This window comes from Bombus impatiens, unplaced genomic scaffold (assembly GCF_000188095.3).
Source record: "Bombus impatiens unplaced genomic scaffold, BIMP_2.2 scf_0091, whole genome shotgun sequence".
Taxonomy (NCBI): Eukaryota; Metazoa; Arthropoda; class Insecta; order Hymenoptera; family Apidae; genus Bombus; species Bombus impatiens.
In genome coordinates this window covers 345,801-365,222 of record NT_176510.1, presented here as the reverse complement: position 1 = coordinate 365,222, position 19,422 = coordinate 345,801, and the positions used below count along the sequence as shown (strand labels likewise).

General features: G+C 34.4%; 4 protein-coding genes across 12 annotated transcripts in view; 2 read left to right on the top strand and 2 right to left on the bottom strand.

The window, feature by feature from the left end:
- Nucleotides 1-421: 421 nt before the first annotated feature.
- Nucleotides 422-9,096, top strand: LOC100740608 (dopamine N-acetyltransferase). 6 transcript variants are annotated; one of them, XM_033318372.1, is made up of 6 exons: nucleotides 472-574; nucleotides 1,353-1,601; nucleotides 2,646-2,650; nucleotides 6,939-7,204; nucleotides 8,266-8,482; nucleotides 8,644-9,096. In XM_033318372.1, the coding sequence occupies exons 4-6, from the start codon at nucleotides 6,973-6,975 to the stop codon at nucleotides 8,840-8,842; spliced, it is 648 nt and encodes a 215-aa protein (XP_033174263.1). In that variant the 5' UTR covers nucleotides 472-574; nucleotides 1,353-1,601; nucleotides 2,646-2,650; nucleotides 6,939-6,972; the 3' UTR covers nucleotides 8,843-9,096. The 6 variants fall into 6 exon arrangements, with proteins under 6 accessions (XP_012249983.1, XP_033174263.1, XP_033174262.1 ...); XM_033318371.1 differs by having other exon boundaries at nucleotides 493-574; nucleotides 1,241-1,601; XM_012394559.3 differs by lacking the exon at nucleotides 472-574 and having other exon boundaries at nucleotides 1,223-1,601.
- Nucleotides 9,097-9,425: 329 nt separating this feature from the next.
- LOC105682145 (chaperone protein DnaJ-like) lies at nucleotides 9,426-10,552 on the bottom strand. The gene is made up of 4 exons (XM_012394561.3): nucleotides 10,324-10,552; nucleotides 10,163-10,253; nucleotides 9,893-10,047; nucleotides 9,426-9,805 (listed from the first exon to the last, which is right to left on the bottom strand). Exons 1-4 carry the CDS (start codon nucleotides 10,398-10,400, stop codon nucleotides 9,496-9,498), a joined length of 633 nt encoding a protein of 210 aa, XP_012249984.1. The 5' UTR covers nucleotides 10,401-10,552; the 3' UTR covers nucleotides 9,426-9,495.
- Nucleotides 10,553-10,892: 340 nt separating this feature from the next.
- Nucleotides 10,893-14,476, bottom strand: LOC100742618 (alpha-(1,6)-fucosyltransferase). Its single transcript, XM_003485945.4, has 5 exons — nucleotides 14,125-14,476; nucleotides 13,445-13,733; nucleotides 13,170-13,343; nucleotides 12,785-13,085; nucleotides 10,893-12,700 (listed from the first exon to the last, which is right to left on the bottom strand). Exons 2-5 carry the CDS (start codon nucleotides 13,678-13,680, stop codon nucleotides 11,639-11,641), a joined length of 1,773 nt encoding a protein of 590 aa, XP_003485993.1. The 5' UTR covers nucleotides 13,681-13,733; nucleotides 14,125-14,476; the 3' UTR covers nucleotides 10,893-11,638.
- A 223-nt stretch (nucleotides 14,477-14,699) lies between these two features.
- The window catches only part of LOC100742170 (pumilio homolog 2), a 68,121-nt gene continuing 63,398 nt past the window's right edge, over nucleotides 14,700-19,422 (top strand). For 3 of the 4 annotated variants that reach the window (XM_012394528.3, XM_012394529.3, XM_033318366.1), the window contains exons 1-4: nucleotides 14,700-15,981; nucleotides 16,879-17,100; nucleotides 17,251-17,379; nucleotides 17,468-17,590. In XM_012394528.3, coding sequence (XP_012249951.1) covers nucleotides 15,886-15,981; nucleotides 16,879-17,100; nucleotides 17,251-17,379; nucleotides 17,468-17,590 — 570 coding nt within the window. In that variant the 5' untranslated portion in view covers nucleotides 14,700-15,885. The remainder of the gene's footprint in view (nucleotides 15,982-16,878; nucleotides 17,101-17,250; nucleotides 17,380-17,467; nucleotides 17,591-19,422) is intronic. The other variant, XM_012394525.3, reaches the window with a different exon arrangement.

Genomic DNA, 19,422 nt, shown 5'->3' with positions numbered 1-19,422 from the left:
TTTCCTATTTATACACATAATTATCCTGCATCTCGTATTTTGTAGAATATTGTTAAACCTATACGCTGAATGTAATCTGGGCTAATAGCGTTAAACAACAGAGTCGATATCATAACGAATTTGACACACTGGATTGAAATATTAAACCGTACCAGGCTATCTGGCGATAACGCATCACGGATTAATTAAAATTTCCGTCGTTTTATCTCATAAACAGAGACTGACCTAAACCTCGAACATCACGGCGTGTATGGTAAAGCAACGGACGGTTAAGTTGCTTAACTTAGTTATCGCTAAATGAATGCTGGGGAGCATTTCTATGATCGGTCGACCCATCGAATTGAGGGTCCAATTACTGATAGTTCCAGATCTTGCAACCTAATCAAATTCAATGGAAAAATAGACCTGGGGCTACCCTTTCCATGGGCTGTTGTCGAAGGGACATTACGTGCTGGATGGTAATGACCCTCCCTGTTGCTCTCACGTTGGCAGTACGTAGTTGGCGATAGACCGAAGGGGACGCGTGTGTTTGAAACCAACGAAAAATCGTCTGGAAAACCCGTTACTTCTTCAGGTATGTGAGTGTGTCGTTACGTTCGTATTTTATCGAGAAAGAGAAAAAATTAAAAAAGGGGAGATTTCGTGTAAAATAATACATTTTGATACAAAGATACCTTTTCTTTCATATATTAATATAATATATAAATAGGCAATAGAAATTGGACGTTATCGAATACATGGCCGGGTCAACTGGTTTCATCCAACAAGTTTGTTGCGCGTAACGATAAATCGATTTTCTCACGTGTTAGAATAATCCGATCACCGGATTTATCGGATAAAGAAACGGTAGCGGAGTTCAAAGACGAATGTTTCACTGACCGAAGGTATACATTTTCCGTGAAACGAAGATGCGAAAGTTCACCGAGTTGCCGAATAAATATATCACCGACATTGGCAGTGTTCTCCTCGAAGCCTTTGGCTTCTATTCTCGGACGAATCCGTGGTGCATCTCGTTTTACGAACAGAAATAGCCGCCTGTATTTTACCTTAGCTAAGAAGATTTTATTAAATCTTTTACTAAATATTTCTTTTGAATCAATGTTAAATTCTCGATATTACTCGATTTTTTAAAGAAATTTTGTTCGTTAGATAGCATTATCAGTTTGCCACTGTTCGCGAGTTTAAAGAGTAGTGAACAATTAACTGTGACGTATCTACGTAAATAATTTTATCATCAGAGGTTAAACGGACAGGAGAATATGACCAAAGTATATAAACATTGACGAATATGAACAAAGCATTGTAGACGCGGACAACCGGATTTGTATACAAGAATTGTTTCGTCCTGGCAGTGTCAGCTGTAATTCGATTACAAGCCCCGCTTTCGAAGTAGTGCACGCGTCTCATGTACAAAATATCCTAATGCCACGTTTGGTATATTTGCATTAAGAGGTTCAACTTCGATATTTAGATATTTGGATTGGTCGACGCAAATTTGGAGAGTTTCACGTATCAAGATCGTCCGAGCAACGCCGGAAGACCAGCGGAAGTGGGAACTATATATCCTATCTGTTTCTGAATTTGTTGCGTGAATCCAACTCGTCATCTATGGACCAGGTATTGGCTACTTTTCCATCATGCGTGTCACGTATCGAGCTTCAAGGTGGCAAGTCTCTTAGCAAAAGGGGTGACGCTACGATCGAGACGTTCGTGCTCGTTGTTATATTAAATAGCGAGACTACGAATAAGCATCGAGCGAATACGTTCGACAGAAAAGTTGAGTTTCGCATTCTTTTGGAAGCTTCGTTATCCAGCCGCGTTCGGAAACATCTTTAAAACAAGCACGAGGAGAGAGCTTCGACTAAACTCTAAACGAGATTAACCTCGATTGGAACGATAGAGCGCGATCGAATGGCCGGTGATCGGGCATACAAAGCTTGAATACTAATTTTCTTCGCTATATGCTTACTTGATGTTGTTTCAAAAGACTACTGCGTAGGAAAAAACCGTGATATGTCGCGTATTTGATTTAGCGAGCATTATTATTCGATCGAATCTAAAGAGAACGAACATTTATACAAAGGGAAACGGGGAACATGATCACCGTTCGAATGGTCGAACCATTTGCGTAAACCGCTCGGCTGAGCTAACTGTTCGTGTTATCCGCATTTTTTTCCCAACACTTAAGTAATTGTCGTGCAGCGAGCGATAACGTAATTGTACGAACTCAGTCGAGTGCAACGTATTATTTTTTATCTTTTTGCGTCTCGAGCAAGCTGTCCTCAGCATATGTTCCCTGATTGATAAAAGATACAACTCCATTGTAACGTCGATTACTCAATAATTGCATAATCAGAAAACTATATAAGACGGCATTAACTTATATAAGTTAATTGCCGCTCAGTTTTGATTAGAAGTTTCGAATTGATCGAAACATTGATTAATCGGTACTTACACGTGAAAACGATGCTCTTATTATTGTCAAACGACTCGTACAGTATTACGAAATAAAAATCTCAACGTGAACAGGTATTAAACGGTACGTGAGTCTATCTAGTACGTTTGAAATAATCATACTTCCGCGCATAGATCGATTCGAAGGCGTATCCTGTATAATTATCCGCGTAAATCTCAATTAATTCCAGGGTACGACAGAGGGTTCAATGGTAATCGATACATTTATATGTCGGTTAATAGATTTATTACGCAGAACATGTTACACTCCGGTTTCAAGGTAAACTCGCATGAATGTCACTCGATATTTTTGCCATAGATCAGCTGATTCAACGATATATCAAGAATTTTTTAATTACAGATATATATGTATATAGAAAATATATAGTGTATGAAATTACGAATCATAACGCGTAGATTGAGGATCTCGTCTATATATTTGTGTCTCGTGTTTTGAATAAAGGTTACACGATAATTGTTGATAGGTGAGCAAATGGTTCGAAGGAAAAAGAGAAAGAAAGTCATCTTGACTTTATGAGTCATGACTTTTTAAAGCAGGTACTCTATACTCGAGGTAAATTTACATGCAATTATTGCTACTTTATTCCGATTGGTTTGCATTTACGGATCTGGCACCGCCTCTGCTAGTCGATAGAGAATCATTTATGTGTACACGTAACACGTATCGTGATCTCTTAACGGATGGATGATTAAGTTACGACCATATATATCATTGATCGATCGACTAACGTTAGGAAGGGATTATTAATGAGCATTAAAAATCTATCGCATAAATCAATAATGCGTATCGGTCAGACCAAGTTGAATTCAACATTTTTTAAACTCGATGAATTAGCTATGAACATTGCTATTTGAAATTTGTAATATCATTTTTTCCGTAACTTATACGGCTTACGTTACTCAATGTCCTAAATAACGGTGCATTCGATACGCGTATCCTTCTACGCCTCTCAAGCAATTCAAGTTCTGATTGAATAAAGAGACCCGATCTATTCGCGTCTAAGAAACACATCAATGGTATAAATAATTGCATCAATCATAAACGCAACGACACGTCGCTGACAATAACACCTTCGAGATAAATCAAAGTCGGACAATTAATTCTTCCATCGGTCTACACGATTTTTCATATCGCCACCTCCTTCCCCTTTCATCTTTTTTCAATGGGATCACGCGATGCAATGGCTGCACTTGTTCCAACTTGTTTGCACCATTATCGTTTCATCTCGGACTAGCGGCGAATGATTTGTAACAAATTTGCTCAGGAAAGCGTAGAACGATGAAAAGACACGATAGAAAACACGAGAAGGAAGATATAGTGAAAAAGGTCAACGTTGTCTGACCACGGAGATCGTTAGCGGTTTAACACCTCGTATCGAATCCGGTTCGAAAGGATTCCTAGAAGAAACGAACGATTGTTATATTTCATTGTCGTATGCGTTAGCGATCGCCTCGTTTATCAGGCCCCGCGATCAAAGGCTGCAGAAACCGGTGATTGTATTCGCGTTGTCGACCATTACAGAATACCTAGCAATGTCCATCGGAGGTCCGATCGAAAGATCACCGGACGACCGACAGGATGTCCATGTAAACGCCTTTAGAAAAATGAAAGAAAAATGGGTCAAGAACTCTAACTGAGCTTCACATTGTTACAAAGATCTTGAAGGTTGCGAGTTACTATCTTTTTTTTCGTTTTTTAAATTCAATATGACATCGAAAGAGGATATGGAACGATACTCAATGCCCGGCAACTAAAAGTCGACGTCATTGAATGCCACCTAAGGCATGGCTACGGTTCTCTTCGCTGACCTTCGCGGGTTTAGATCGACGACAGTTCCGTGACTGGTCCAGAGCACCTTTTGCGTTTCGTATAATTCAGTGGAATTACATAATTCGAGGGTAAATAACCTCAGCTCCGAATCCGGTTCGCGCTTCGTGACAGATTTCTTTTGTATCGCCGAGACAAACGGTGGTCCACGTGACCAGACATTTCTCGAAGCGGAAAGTCAGCACATTCGATAATCTACATCTTGAAAGTTTGAACGGTGCCTCCACTAGCCTTTGATTGGTATTGCAGTAGATCGACGGTAGGGAAGAAAAGGACGAAGGGACGACGTAACACGCGAATCGACTTTCAATTTCGAAAGACGGTATTAAAGTTCGAGCTATTCGATATCTACGCGTGCATTGGCAACCGACACACAAGCCCCTTCCTTTGCATTTAAATAAAACCGCGATATCTTTCTATTCTACGCGAACGTTTTGATCCGTACCAAGTGAAGTAAAAGCGAAACGTTCGAGAAGATACTCGGTGATTTTCCGAAACGAATGCGTCTTTGCGAGTTTAATCGGTTTTCAGTGTCACGAATGTCTGTCAACGCGTGAATGACGGAAGTCGATTTATCGGTAAACGTTGTCCAATTATTTTTCTATCTTATCTATCGCCGCATATGTACACTGAACTTGAATTAAACACTTTGCGCCGGAGCGGAAGAACTCGCTCGTCCACCGACGCAAATACTAAGAAATTTTTAATGTGAAAGGAAAACCAATTGGAGCTTTCTGTAGGCACGAAACTGTTATATTTCCGTGTCACGTTGCAATATGTACACGAATTGTGAGAAAACGTGACAGTTGTAATATTGTACGGGATTTTATTGCGTATCGCGGAATGTCATGGCAGCTTCGAGGATAATCAAGTTAGTTAATACCATTCATTCTTATAGGACCCTATCGTGCGCCAGGGTCTTATGATATATCGCTGAGTAATTGGCATAAGTAGTAATTTCACTCTTTTTTTTAATTTCTATTAAACGTCGATCGCGTGTCTCAGGCAAATATGGACATGTGTTTAACGCATATTATTTTTATGCTTTTTGCCTCCCTGAATCGATTCATTTGCATAAGCGATATTAAATGCTAGAAGCTGTACAAATGTATCTGAAATATTAGATCTTCCCTCGGTTGTTGGGTCCATGGTAAATTACACACGACATCATCGATAATCAAGAGACTCGAAAGAGGAACTCGCGCGACTAATTATTAGCGGAAAGAACGGAAATACGTCGCGAGAGAGATGATCGAACGTGTACGCGAACGTTATGTAAAGTATCCTTTCCAATTCCTAAAAGATGCATATCAATCTCGCTTGAAAAATGTTCGTTTCCTGGCGAAAAGATCGATTGCTTAAGAGACAAACCATACGTATAACGAAAAAATATAAGAATACAAAAAGTCGAGCAAGACACGCTGACGATCAAATGCCGATATTTCTGATCGCTAAGCATCCTAAACAGTATTCGTCTGTCCTTGAACCTGTAAGAATGGCTTTTGCCCGTACTGAGAGTATATAAGACTGACGACGTCCTATCACAAAGCGCAGTGTTAGATTACCACCTCGACGTCAAGAACGAGCCTCGCGTTATTGACAAACTCGACGGTGTTTCTACATTCAGTGGTCAATTGAATCAACAATTGTCATCGTTTCGAAACGATATCATCGCCGAAATTTTAACAAAACCGGTTTCGAACGTATAAGATTCACGTTGAATATTACATTATGGAAACTGCGCTATCTACGGACTTGGTCAATTCTGCTCGTAGCGATGTCGGCAAGAGTCAAACCACTTTCGCGAAAGATGTGCCGAAAATGGTCAAGTATACGGTAAGCTGGCAATATTTTTCGCTTGGAGATCCAACGATATTGCATTGCGATAAATTTTACTAGCGCGATAGCTCTTTTCGTTGTATCCGACCTGACTGGATCATACGTTAATATAGTAGATTTAATAAACATAAGATTTTTCTAAACGATACAAACTTAAGTATCACGTTCTCGATAATATTCGATAATTTTGTCTATATACATTGGGTGTCAATAACTAATTTAAAAAAATATCTACATCGAAATGATTAAATCGCGAAACCGAGAAAATGTACAATATGGTAATAACAGTATAATATTATTGATGAGGCTTTTCTTTAATGTCCTGTACAGATGGTGGAACGAATTCTTTTACAGCGAAAAAGACGTAATTGTGATTCTGGAAATCAAAACCTACTCAACTTGTATTAACTGTCACGAATCATTGCATCGAAATAGATTAACCGTAATTCAGCCCTCGCCAAAGTTGGTCATTGATGATCAAGATAAAGCGTTGCGCAAAATAAGAACACGTCGCGAATTGCTACGTTAATTGTTGCGTGTGAAAGCGTTAATTCAATTCCCGTTGTCGCGAAAACAATGAATTGTTATTGTCCTGGTTGCATTAAGTTACGTTTACTTATATATGCATTGTTGCACCATACATTGCTATGCAGAATTCGTGCAATCAGATATGCTGCTACTTTGTCTAAGCAATGATCCAACTACCAACTATCAACAAGCGTAATCGAACAATTTATGCGAATCTTTACACATTTGCAACTTTCGTAAATCTTTTCTAAATTTCTTGTCTGCTTTAGCTGGCTGATTCAGCGAACAGCGAAAGAACTGACATGGACTATCAGATTCAATCGGTCACTAAAGATGATAAGCTCAGGGTACTTAACTTTCTCAAGCGGTACTTCTTCAGAGACGAGCCGCTCAATCAATCGATCCAATTGCTAGCAGGTAGAGAAGACTTCACTTGCACGGAATTGGAGGAGTATAGTCTAACTTCCCTTGAGAACGATCTCAATCTGATAGCAGTCGTACCGAACGGTACTTTAGTTGGTGTAGTATTAAATGGTAAGAATTTGATCTCTGAGTATCGAATATTAACAATGTTTTCATTGTTCATTGGGGTATTTACGCGAAAGCTGCTGGAACCACGATTGTGTTAACCAAGATCCTGATATATCTGGGTTAACAACACAATCGAGTACCAAGAACATTCTATTTTCAGCAGGAACAATGATATGCTATGAGCTAAAAAGTTCCACGAATAAGAAGTGATGACAAGTCGGTCGTGATGAATAATTATTCCTCGAGTTTGTATATTAAAGTGAATCTAGGGTAATAGGATGAGCAGATACTTTAAAATAGTGTACAAAATATTCGTTCATAATCTTTGGAGGCCATTGCTATATTTACGAGACGTATCTTGTTTGAGCATCTAGCAAGTAGTCTATTGTTTAATACTACTAGATCGGTACTGAAGATAGGAAGAATCGTATTGAAAGACTCGCGTGATCTTATGATTTGGCTGAGGAGTTAGATTTAAATGAATCAAATTAAAAACAAAGAAAAGATTCAAAGAAAAATAGTAGATACACCTACTAGAAAACGTTACATAAATTGTTGTGCCAGTATCGAGCAAGCGTGAGACTTATTAATCGCTACCAGTTGTCGCAATCACAGTAATTAGATAATTTTATCGACAGATCTAGTTATCCATATGCTTATTCAAATAAAAAGAATAAAGCTAAAAATATATAAGAGAAATTACAGTTTCCTATATCTCTATCTATATATCTATATATAGTTTTTTATTTTCGTCCATAAACTTTTTGGTGTAGATCAAAAATACTTAGAATTTCAATTGCGAAACTTGAACAAGAAACATCCTCGTAGTTAGTGTAAAGATAATTATGTTTTAAATGCAGAGCCGATGTTAAAAAGTTACCTTCGAGATGTAAATTATTAAGGCTGAATTACATTAACTACCTGATATTTATGCAATATAATTTATACAACACATTTAGCTTTATGGAGACGTCATAATAAATTAAACATTTACTACATAAATTAGAGTTAAGCACGCAAATTCTGCGCGAGTATAATCGATAAATTGTGTTTGTTAAATGCAGGAAAGATGGATCCTCCATGCGACGAAGAACCACACTACATATCTAGGTGTCGAAACCCAAAATTCAAAAAAATTCTTCAGTTACTGCATCACGTGGATCAGAAAGTAAATTGCGAAGAAAATTTCCACGGGTTGGATGTCTTGGAAATTAAAATAATTTCCGTAGATTGTGAGTGGCGAGGCAGAGGCGTTGCCAAAGCGCTGCTAGAAAGAACACTGTAAGTCTCACTTTGTTAATTAAGTCTGTAACGAACACAGTGAATTAATTGCAATGTCATTTTATTAACTAAAATATTGTTATATATAATACATTATTCAACTAATATTTAATAATGCTTAACGGTATATAAATAATTTATTCGCGAAAATTTGTCTGTAGTGAAATTGGGAAAGAGAGAGGCTTTCAAATGGCACGTGCCGACTGCTCGTCCTCTTTTTCTGGGAAACTATGTGCACGAATGGGCTTTGAACGAGTCTACGAACTCAACTATGCGGATTATCTAGACGAAGATGGTAATCCTATCTTTTCCCCTGAATCGCCACATACAAAAATTGTTTCGTACATTAAGAGATTGTGAAAAGCGTCATAATACGTATTTGAAATCAGGTACCCGTTTAAAATCGAGTATAACTCAGAAACGCATTCCTATATCTACGTTATATTTTTCTTATTATCAAATATCCGTACACGTGATACATTTCTTTTCTGAATGTTTCTTTTCTTTTGTAAACATTTTTTTTTTCTATGAATTAATCTGATATCTCTATAATTATTTCATCGCAATGCCATAAAAACGAATTGTGCCAAAATATCAACAATAATAAAGTTTAAGAAATAACACGCACGTTAAGAAGTACACTTGATTTAAACAATAGATGAATATTGCATTATTAGCAGCATAAATAGATATATAAAAGTTACACGTCCTAATTTTATTGAATGTGTTTAAAATATGTATGAATTTGTTAGTATTCTGTTGTAATGAATTTATACACAAAAATAAAGATGACACATGATTTGTATATAAGCATAATTTCTATTATAAACAATTTTTTCATCTATAAGTACAATTTTTCTAATTTAAAATATGACCTATTCTACTTAAAAAATAACATTTTACAACACATGTATTACTTCGTGTAACACATTGTATGTTTTCATACAGCAAAATTTTTAAAAATTTCTCTACTTTACAATATGTAAATCCAAGTAAATATACCTTCACATGTGTTATTTATCATCCGTAGGCACGATACCTTCTGCCATCATTTTTTCCAACATTTCTAGCTTCTCTTCGAGTGTTTTATTTTCAAACTTTTTATTACTGTTCTCAACCTCTAGCATAATCTTATGACTCTTTCTTAATGCTGCATTTTGACTAGCATTTGACCATACTATAACACGTATCAATTGAATTAGTAATCCTATAGTCAGTAGGAACACCCACAATATAATTGCTTTTCTTTTCTCTGCTTCAGAAGGTTTTCTTCTATATCTTGGATAGTACATATTGTATACATATTGGTGACGATTATAAGATCTGAAAATGAATATAATTATAATAACGATTAAAAATAATTTTGGAAAATAATTCTTAAAATAAACGTAGTTCCTTTAAAAAATATACCCAGCATTCTGATAATAGTAATTTTCACGAATATTATTCTCCTTCAAACCAATATCATAACTATGTTTGCTCTGTTTGTTGCTTAAAATACTATAGGCTTCATTTATTTTCACAAACTCATCATGATTTCCCTTATTGCCACAGTCAGGATGCACCTAAAAAAATACTTAAATTACCATTTATTTGCTATATACTTTAAATATTTTAAAATACCACGAAATTAAACATAATTGGAAAAATATTTGAAATACATAAAAAAATGACTTATACCTGTTTAGATAATTTGATATAAGCGTCTCTTATTTCTTTTTGGGTTGCATTTGAAGAAATATGCAAAACTTCGTAATAATTATATTTACGTCTTTAAAAAGCATACTTAGCATTAACTGATACATGTATATACGTGAAATATGTTATTTTCAGATTCTAACCTTTGATTATAATTTCTATAGAAAACATGAATTAATGTAGGTACTTCAAATTTATACACACGAAAAATTTGTGCCATATCCTCAAAATCTTTTCTGCATATAATTGCAAACTTAAAAACAACAACGCGAAACACTATTATGATTCTACGACATTACTGAACTGAAGTTAGTGATGTTATCATGAAATTATATCGATGACGTTAAACTTTTGTACCAATTAACTTCGCCATATTTCTTTTTAAATTAACTTGTAAAATGAAAATGTTACAAAATGTAAAATAAATTATGTAATAACACATTCTGACCAAAAGATTCATGAATTAAATATTTATTAAAAACCAAATTCAGTTTTATAATATAACAATTCTCATTTACGTTTGGTGTATAGTATAAAATATATTACAATATGTATACAAGAAACATCCTTAATTATATAATAAGATAGGCCTCAAGCCCAGCTCGATGTCTATGCATTTCAGGTTTATCATATTACGCAATTTATGCAATATTTATTATGCGTTTTGTATAAGCTCTATTATTATCAAAAAAATTATTATGTACGTAATTTATATTGTATATCTTATGTACAAATTGTACGTTATGACAATGAATTATAATGCAAGCCTTTATTAAGAGATATGAGATTAACTAATAATGTATAAAACCTTCTTGCAATTTTATAAAAATTGACATATTACTTAGGTTTTATCTGATTATTGGCTTGCCACTGTAAATAATACTTTGAGTTCAAGTGCATTGGCACAAATAATTTTTGTTTTATATTGTATGTTGATTATGTATCTATTTTAAATGCATTATATAAAAAACATACATTCAGTTCGCTAAAGAGTTGCAATGTAATACATTAATACAATCACATTCTAATAAAATCTCTTATTAAAATAACGACTACAATTTGTAACTTCAATCAAAATATATAAAAATTTTTAATTATATTGCGCGCATGTACGCTATGCATTTTTATTTTTTTTATGTTTATGTCCTTAGTTCAATTTGTAAGAAGATCGTAAACGTATTCAAAATTTTCTATAATATTTGTTTACGAATATCTATATACGGTCTTCTCAAAATTCAAGATATACATATGCATAGGCAATAGAATAATTCACTTTTTTTTTTTATATAATTTGAGATAGTTTCAGTTTGCAAGAATTAAATTTGTCATTTACTAGTAGTAAAATATATACGTGTTTGTGAAGTTTTTTACTGTTTTTAACAATTTAAATATGAAGGCAAGTTATTTTTTTTCAAGCAATCTGAATGCTTTCAAGATCACTACATATTCAGAGTATGCCTACTCGTTCCTGTTTTCTTGTAAAGGGACATACGGATATTTCGGAAAATCTACAGCATCTACTGGATTTTTAACTTTAAAACTAGGAAATAATCCTGTCATACTAGTTCTAGTATTGTATCCTTTGGAATAACCGTCCCAATGATTTCCAAAAACTTCAATTAAATCTCCTACTTTCAATTCAATTTCACCCTCCTTTCTCGGCTTATGATCTAGAATAGCTTGATGAGGGTGTGGATTTTGACCACCATAATAGTAAATATCATCTAATGACGCGAAACGATTATAAGCGTCTGGATAATATGTTTGCATTAACTCATATGCTACACGGCACACTTGAGAACTGAACGTGCACACCAAATAATCACATTCGGATAAGAGATGTATATCGATAATTATTCCTTGTAAAGAAGAATCGGAATATCGTTTCGCAACTGAAGCTGTCTCTGCTATTTCTGGATCTCCTATTATTTCATAATTTGAATAACGATTTCTTGCCGTTGTGATCACTTTTGGATCATCGCTCGCTAGAAAAACTCTTCTCACTTCTGGTTTTGGTTCAAGTTCGTCGAAATATTGTTCAACTTTAACCATATATTCGTCTATATCGTGATAAGCAGCTTCAGTACCAACTTTATCCGTTCTCCGTACATGAACTCCAACAATAGGTTTTTTGAAACCTAGTTTTTCCTTGGCATTCTCTAATGTTCTTTTCACATGTTCTTGGGGTCGCATTAAATACTTTAAAACTTGTCCTACCCACCACACTAAGGGATGGCCATGAAGTTTCTCTAACCTTGAAGCTAAATCAGCTGGTACACTTGGTGGTTGAAACCTTGGTTTTGGATAAACATTATCCACAATTGGCAATGAAATGACTTGTTTAGATGAGTCACCAGGCCAGTTAGCATGTGATGCTCCAATTGTAGATACACAAGTCTCGCTAAGTGGTTTAAAGACTGATTCCCAACCATCTTTGTGATACCTCCAACCTTTAGATCTAATTATTAATGTTCGCTCTGTACCATAAGCAACTAAGAAACAATATGTAATATGATGAATCTAAAATACAAAATAATGTACAAAATTTCATTTGTAATGATTTATATAAATTCTTACATTTTATTTAAGATAATTTTTATTTACCTGACATCCAAATCCACAACCTTTGTTTAAACTGCAAACCAACTTTCTTGCTTTATTGCAATCACTAGGATTTTGTAAATGCCTGAATCTTCTTTGTACAAGATCAGATAATTCTTTTGCTTCCTTTTTACGCCATTCATCATAGCCATCTGCTTTCATTAATTTGTCAATGTCTATTATGAGAGATTTTTTATGATCCCAAACATTTTTTAATGTGTCCTGTATTTTTTTTTCTCTTTGTTCGTAATTAAGTTTATCAATAGTTTTCCTAAATTTACTTAGTTCTGCATTAATATAATACCTGTTCAAAATATTAAAGTACCGCATGTAACATTCCCATATTTTCATATACAGTGACAAACTATACCTTAGATGCTATATTTACCATGTCTCTTGAATATTATTTCTTATCATTCTTCTTAATTCTTCATATTCAGAAGAAGGGACACCGTGCTTAATATTATCCTGATGATCCAACAAATCATCATAAAGAGAAACTTTCTCAAGTTTTTCTTGTATTGAACCTAAATGGTCTCCTTGAATAGATTTTGATCTTTCTCTGGAAATTACGTTATCCTGTACAACGAAAAGATCACAGTGCTCTTTGTTTTAAACTTCAAATAAATCTGTCTGCTTTTATAATTTCTGGTATAAACTTACCCTAAAATTATATTTTTTAATGCTTCATTTTGTCTCTTAAGAATCTCAAAATCATTAACCATTTGAGCTAAACGTTGAGCATTTTCTTTATTTGTAGGACTCTCATTATTGGATGATAAATTATTAGCCTTAAAGATATGTGATACTGATATTATTAGTACCAAAAGCCATGTAGCCAATAATGCTATTCCTACTTTCCCTAACCAACCAGGTCTCCCTGACCAAAATGTTGCCATTTTATATTATGGTAATAGAATTATATTATATTTGATGAGTCGCATTACGTCATCTATAAATGTAAAATTATCACTCTTTTAATGGAAAATTGTATTACACGACAACTGTTATATAACAAAAGTAAAATATTAAAAGTACGTTGTAAGACAGTATTTTGTGAGTACTGAAAAGAGTTACTTGAACTCCTTTATCAGGCAATTAAGAAATATATATTGTAGGTGTAACTTCACAATAACAGTACAAATTATCCTCAATAAAACTAATTTATCAGTAGGAAGTATGAATGTACAAGGTAATACATAATGAAACAAAGTTAAAAAAGGAAGGAAAAATATAATACAAGACATATTATTAAATTATCATTGAAAACTTGACATTAACATGTTTTTATATAAACCACGAATAATCTTATGTTGACGAATTGAATAAAATATCAATCTTACCGTGTGCTTCAGCATTTCTATAAAAAGATTTCAAATATGAGATAGAGAACATTCGTTATCATCAACGTAATCATAGGAACAAGTTCTTTGCAACAAATTGTCAAATTTTTTTTCATGTGCGGGTACAGTCATTAAACACTGTTTCATATGGCAAGAGCAGACAGTGTGAGTTACAATTTACAATTCTTCCGCATACATTATGAGCCGTTTGCATTGGAGAGTTAAATGCTCTAACCATAGACTCTAACCAGTAGCTACATTGGTTTTACGATATTCAAACATGAATTTCTCGAATAAAATTATTACTAGCTATTTGTTCACTTAACAAATTAGCTGCACAATATCGTAAAGTATGTGAAATATTTTATCGACAGTATTACACGTACATTTTCAAATTATCCTCCAAACTATACAATTCGATTAATATTTAAGAAATCGATCATATATGAAATATTACAAGTGTGAACAATTAATTTTAAAACACGACTTTTATATCAGATGGCGGTAATATGCTACGTTTAAGTCTAACATGAAACATCGCTATCTATTCGTTTCATCCATGATTTTGTCGTATAACCTAGAATCTTGACACTTTAAGTACGGCGTTGTGTAAATGTGAAACGGACGATTAACGCCGAACAAAGTCTGCGAACTTTTGTTTAAACGTTAGTTTTAGTGTTATTAACGAACTGATTGCTGAGGTGAAAGTAGAAATCAAGTTGGAAGTTGCGATTAGAAAAAGCATGAAATTGACAGAAATAACGTATTGGTTTGGTATCGTGTCGCGGTATTTCTAAACGCGGGTTGGTTCTTTACCCTCCCCTCCCCTCTTGCCCTCCGAATCCCTTCTGAAAATCTCGTAGCATCCTTGCGCGCGAAACACGCGTATGCCGGTGGACGCACATTGTGTGCCAGTACTTCGATGTACATACCTGTGAATAGTGTATTTTAAGCTTTAGTTTTACGGGATGAGCGTGTGAAAGACCGAAGCGTACATAGTAACTGTGAAAATATCGAGTAGTATAGAAAGAAACGAACGATATTTGTCAATTGATTTCGACTATAGTCATCGCAGTAATTGAGGTAAAGCTTGTAACGTAAATCGAAAGAGGGAACACGTCCATTATCGTACCTGGTATAGTTTCGGGGAAAGGGATTTGTTAACATCAACAACGATACAAAGAATCTAATTTTACGAATCTTTTGGTTCCTCCCCCTCTCTACTTTCCTACCCTTAATTCCCTCTCGTCCGTTGATGAACAAGCAGTTGTCGTTTTTTGCATGTTTCACTTTTTTTTCTTCGGCATCCCCTCAGTTTCATTCGTCCGTCGCTGAAGCGGTTGTGTCGTTTGGTAAAACTCGAGGAGCCGTGTAGACTTAAAGTTGCATTCGGTTCGACAATTCTCTTTGTGTTCTCTTGTTCCCCGTGTCCGGCAGTGTTGTCAAAATTCCGGCAGCACCGCTGTATTCCAGCTGCCATTGCTGTACTGTCTAGCGTTCAATCACAGGCATTCATAAATACGATTCTATTTAGTGATTATTCTTGTTATCGTTGCCGTTCTCGTCGTCGTGGAAACAATGAAGATGTCACATTGTTAAGAGTCACACGTAGAACATGCTCGCAGAACATACATAGCGGGTGATTTTACCTTTAGCTCCAGACGCCGGTTCTGAGCGAGCTAACCTTCACAGTGAGGGAACATCTTATCTGTTTGATCATCGTTCGTCGGACCTGAAGCAGTGGTACAGATTGACAGAACGATGAAGTGGCTCGGTGCGAGTAGCGCTGGTGCTGCGGGTGAACCGGCACCTTCTATGCAATTGCACCATCCTTCCGCGAATGGACACATACCCACAGTAAGCACTTATCTTAATTTTTTCTAGTTTCCTGTCTCGTAATTAGTACACCGTGTAAAACGATTTAATGTTACAAAGTTTTGCTCGAATCGAAGTGTTCATAACCTATCATTTCATGTGTCTTCTAACTAAAATATTATTTTTCGATCGTTACTCCAGAAATTTACTATTGTACTTATTTATTTTTTATTTGGTATATTATTATTTAACGTAGAAAGTTATATTCTACTGTTGAAACATGAGAAAACAGTCCTTTATATTGTTCATATGCATAAATATTGCATATGCTTATGCTTTGTTTAATCCATCATGGCAGGATATTGTATAGAAATGAAGATGTTTTGGTTGCATTTATCAACTTGCTTACTCCAGTGAAACAAGACTAATCCTGCATACGTTACTAATTTCTTTGAACTGTAGGAATAATTATATGTGTTTTAATATCAAAAAGAGATTTTATTGTTTTATGTTCCTATTAGTTTTCTGATAAAGCATAGATAAAATACTAATATATGTATATTTTAGAGTACTGTGATACCATGATTGATTAAACAGTTATGACGTACTTTATAATATATACATTAGTTATTAACAATTTTATAATGATATCTTTAATAAATTTGATATGATAGTCCTTCTTTGTATGTACACTAGTAAACAATTACCTAGTAAACAATTTTCAGTAATTGTAATTTTTTTAGTAATTGTAATTTTTTTAGTATTATGTACTTCAAAATAATGTATTGATTTGTACATCTTAAGTTTATATCAATTCAAATACACTGATTTAAACTTGGATTTTATCTGCAAAAGTTATTATTCATTTAATATAACTATAAATTATCTATGAGGGTAATAAGGAAAATTTGAAGTAATGAAATAATTGTTTATTAATAGGATACAGAACAATGTGGGCAAGTAATGGCTGGTGGTGATAGTATGCGTATACAACCTGGTCAAACACATCAAATTGGTGTGAACAGAACTCAAGATGATGCCATGGTGGGTTACGTATTTCAACGACCTACGGAAGCAGAATTTAATGCCCAGTCCTCAGCTTTCCAAACAAAACAGGCACCACGTGCTTGGGCTCTTGCAGATGATGCTATTATTGATAATGTAAGCGTACAAAATATTTTTCAAGATATATTAGATGGTCTATTGTAGGAGAAAAAAGAAATTTGTAGACTTATGCTTTGATACTCCAAAAGTACTATAGATAAGTATATCTGTTGCTTTCATTTGATTGCAAATTTAAATGATTTATAGAATCCAGAAAAATGGAAATATCCCATTACTAAACTGAGTGTACCACAACAGAATCAACCACAACAATTGGGTCTGCAAACTATGAATAATGTTCATTTACCTTATGAAATCCATCCAATGCAACTTAAAGTAAGTTGTATATTACTTAATATCAAGATTAATAAAAAAAATATTCTATAATCTTGTACTAATATTTGCATTTTTTATTGTTGTGCAGAGTGGAGCACCAGGAACAGAACATTTAGTTTACCTTAATAATCAAATGACAGCACAGCAACAAGTTGCCCTCTTTCATCATCAACAGCAGCAACAACAACAACAACAATTCAGAAATGGCCAGGTAAGCATAATTATCATTTCAATAGCTTTAGAATATATTAGAATTAGAGATTGGATATTTGAGATATGTTTACTCAATGTTTTATATTAGTGTCATTGAATAGAATGTCTGTTTGTGTGTGTGCCTGTGTGTCTGTGTATATATATATATATATATAAATGTATATATATATATTTATCAATGGAAATGTGATCAACTTTATAATGAAGATATGTCTATATCCAAGAAACAATGCATTGAAATACGTATCTCTTTCCTCGTCCGTACGTATATATTTGGCTTAATATTGAAATGCATATAGTTTTGACCGTCATATACCTAAATTTTAATGTCAATGATGCTGTCATATATATCATATCAATCAAGAAATTTTAGGCGTTTTTATCATAACTTTCTCAAAATTTACTATATCGATAATATTTAAGTTTAATTTCCATGTCGCGTAATCAAGATTAATAAAACAGATTGACTTTTGAGTCTTTTGAAACATAAAACTAATTTGGGTTATATCCAAACAAATATCTTCGGTATTTTTTTATGAAAAAATATTTTATAATTTAATAATTAAACATTATCGTCTATTGGTTCATAGTTTCGCGTTGTTGTTTATTATCTTTCGATATAATTAACGCATTCGATTTAGTAGGAGTTTAAATCTTGTACTACTAGTTGTCTAATTAGAGAATGTCATTGACATTGTCGGTAGTAGTTATCAATCGACTAAATAGAAAGTTTAATCGATGCGTAGGTCTCCTCGACAAAACAGTGTCAGGGCCAAAATTTGGCGATTCAAACTACGACATTTAATTACGTAGGAAACTAGTCGAAACACAGACTTGTATTTTAAAAGAGTATGCGTTATATTATTTATTTTTTCATTACAATTTTCAAGGAAATATTCTACTACATTTTTAAATACGTGTTTATTCTAAATAGGAGATATTTCTTTATAATAATGATGTAAACTGTAATTTTCAATTTTCAATTTGCCCTTTTTGTTTTTAAATATCTACTTTATTCATTATTTTTTTCCTCGTTCAAGTTTATTTTTGTAAACTATAACGAATGCAGGCATTTGTTAACGTTAATGGCTTTTGTACGCGGTAAATTACATCGCAGATTTTTTTTATCGTTATAGTTTCTATCTTAATCATAGATGAAATTTGTAGAAAATAGAAAAAAATGTTTTAGTTTCTAGTTTTCTTTAGATATATTTGATATATTTTGAGAATAATCTGTGATAATCGAATAAGAAACAAAAATTTATTTCTTCTGGTTAAGATCATCTGGCATTGTGTTAAAACAGTTTTTGAAAATTCGCGAACGTATATACGTTAGGTTTGGGATAGTATTGTCCTTCATTCGTGGCGTTAATACTTAGTCGGGCCAGGTAAATTTACTAAGCACAATCAAATTTTCATCCGGTCGTCGTGAGAGGTCGTGCAAAGTAAAAAGGACGATGATTGGTCAGTATCTTTCGCCAAGCGGAGAGTAACTGTCAAAATGCTCGGTAGAGGGCATACCATTCGAGCGTCGTTCTTTGTTTCGGTTAAGAGGGCAGTCTCTATCGAAGAGAGAGGCCGGTTAACGAAAATTCGAGGAGAGACGACAAGTAAGAGCATCGTGACGCCGAGCGTTGTTTCAACGCCCGATAACGACGCGTCTTGCGATATGTCAAGACGGACGTGAATTTAGGCAAGAACACGTAATCGACTTACTCCCCCTGTAAATAAATAAACGCGTATTCGCGGAGTGAGTGTGCAAAGTGCGCGAGAGGAGAAAGGAGGTGGAGGAGGTGGCGGCGGCGGTGGCGGCGGCGACGGCGGCGGCGG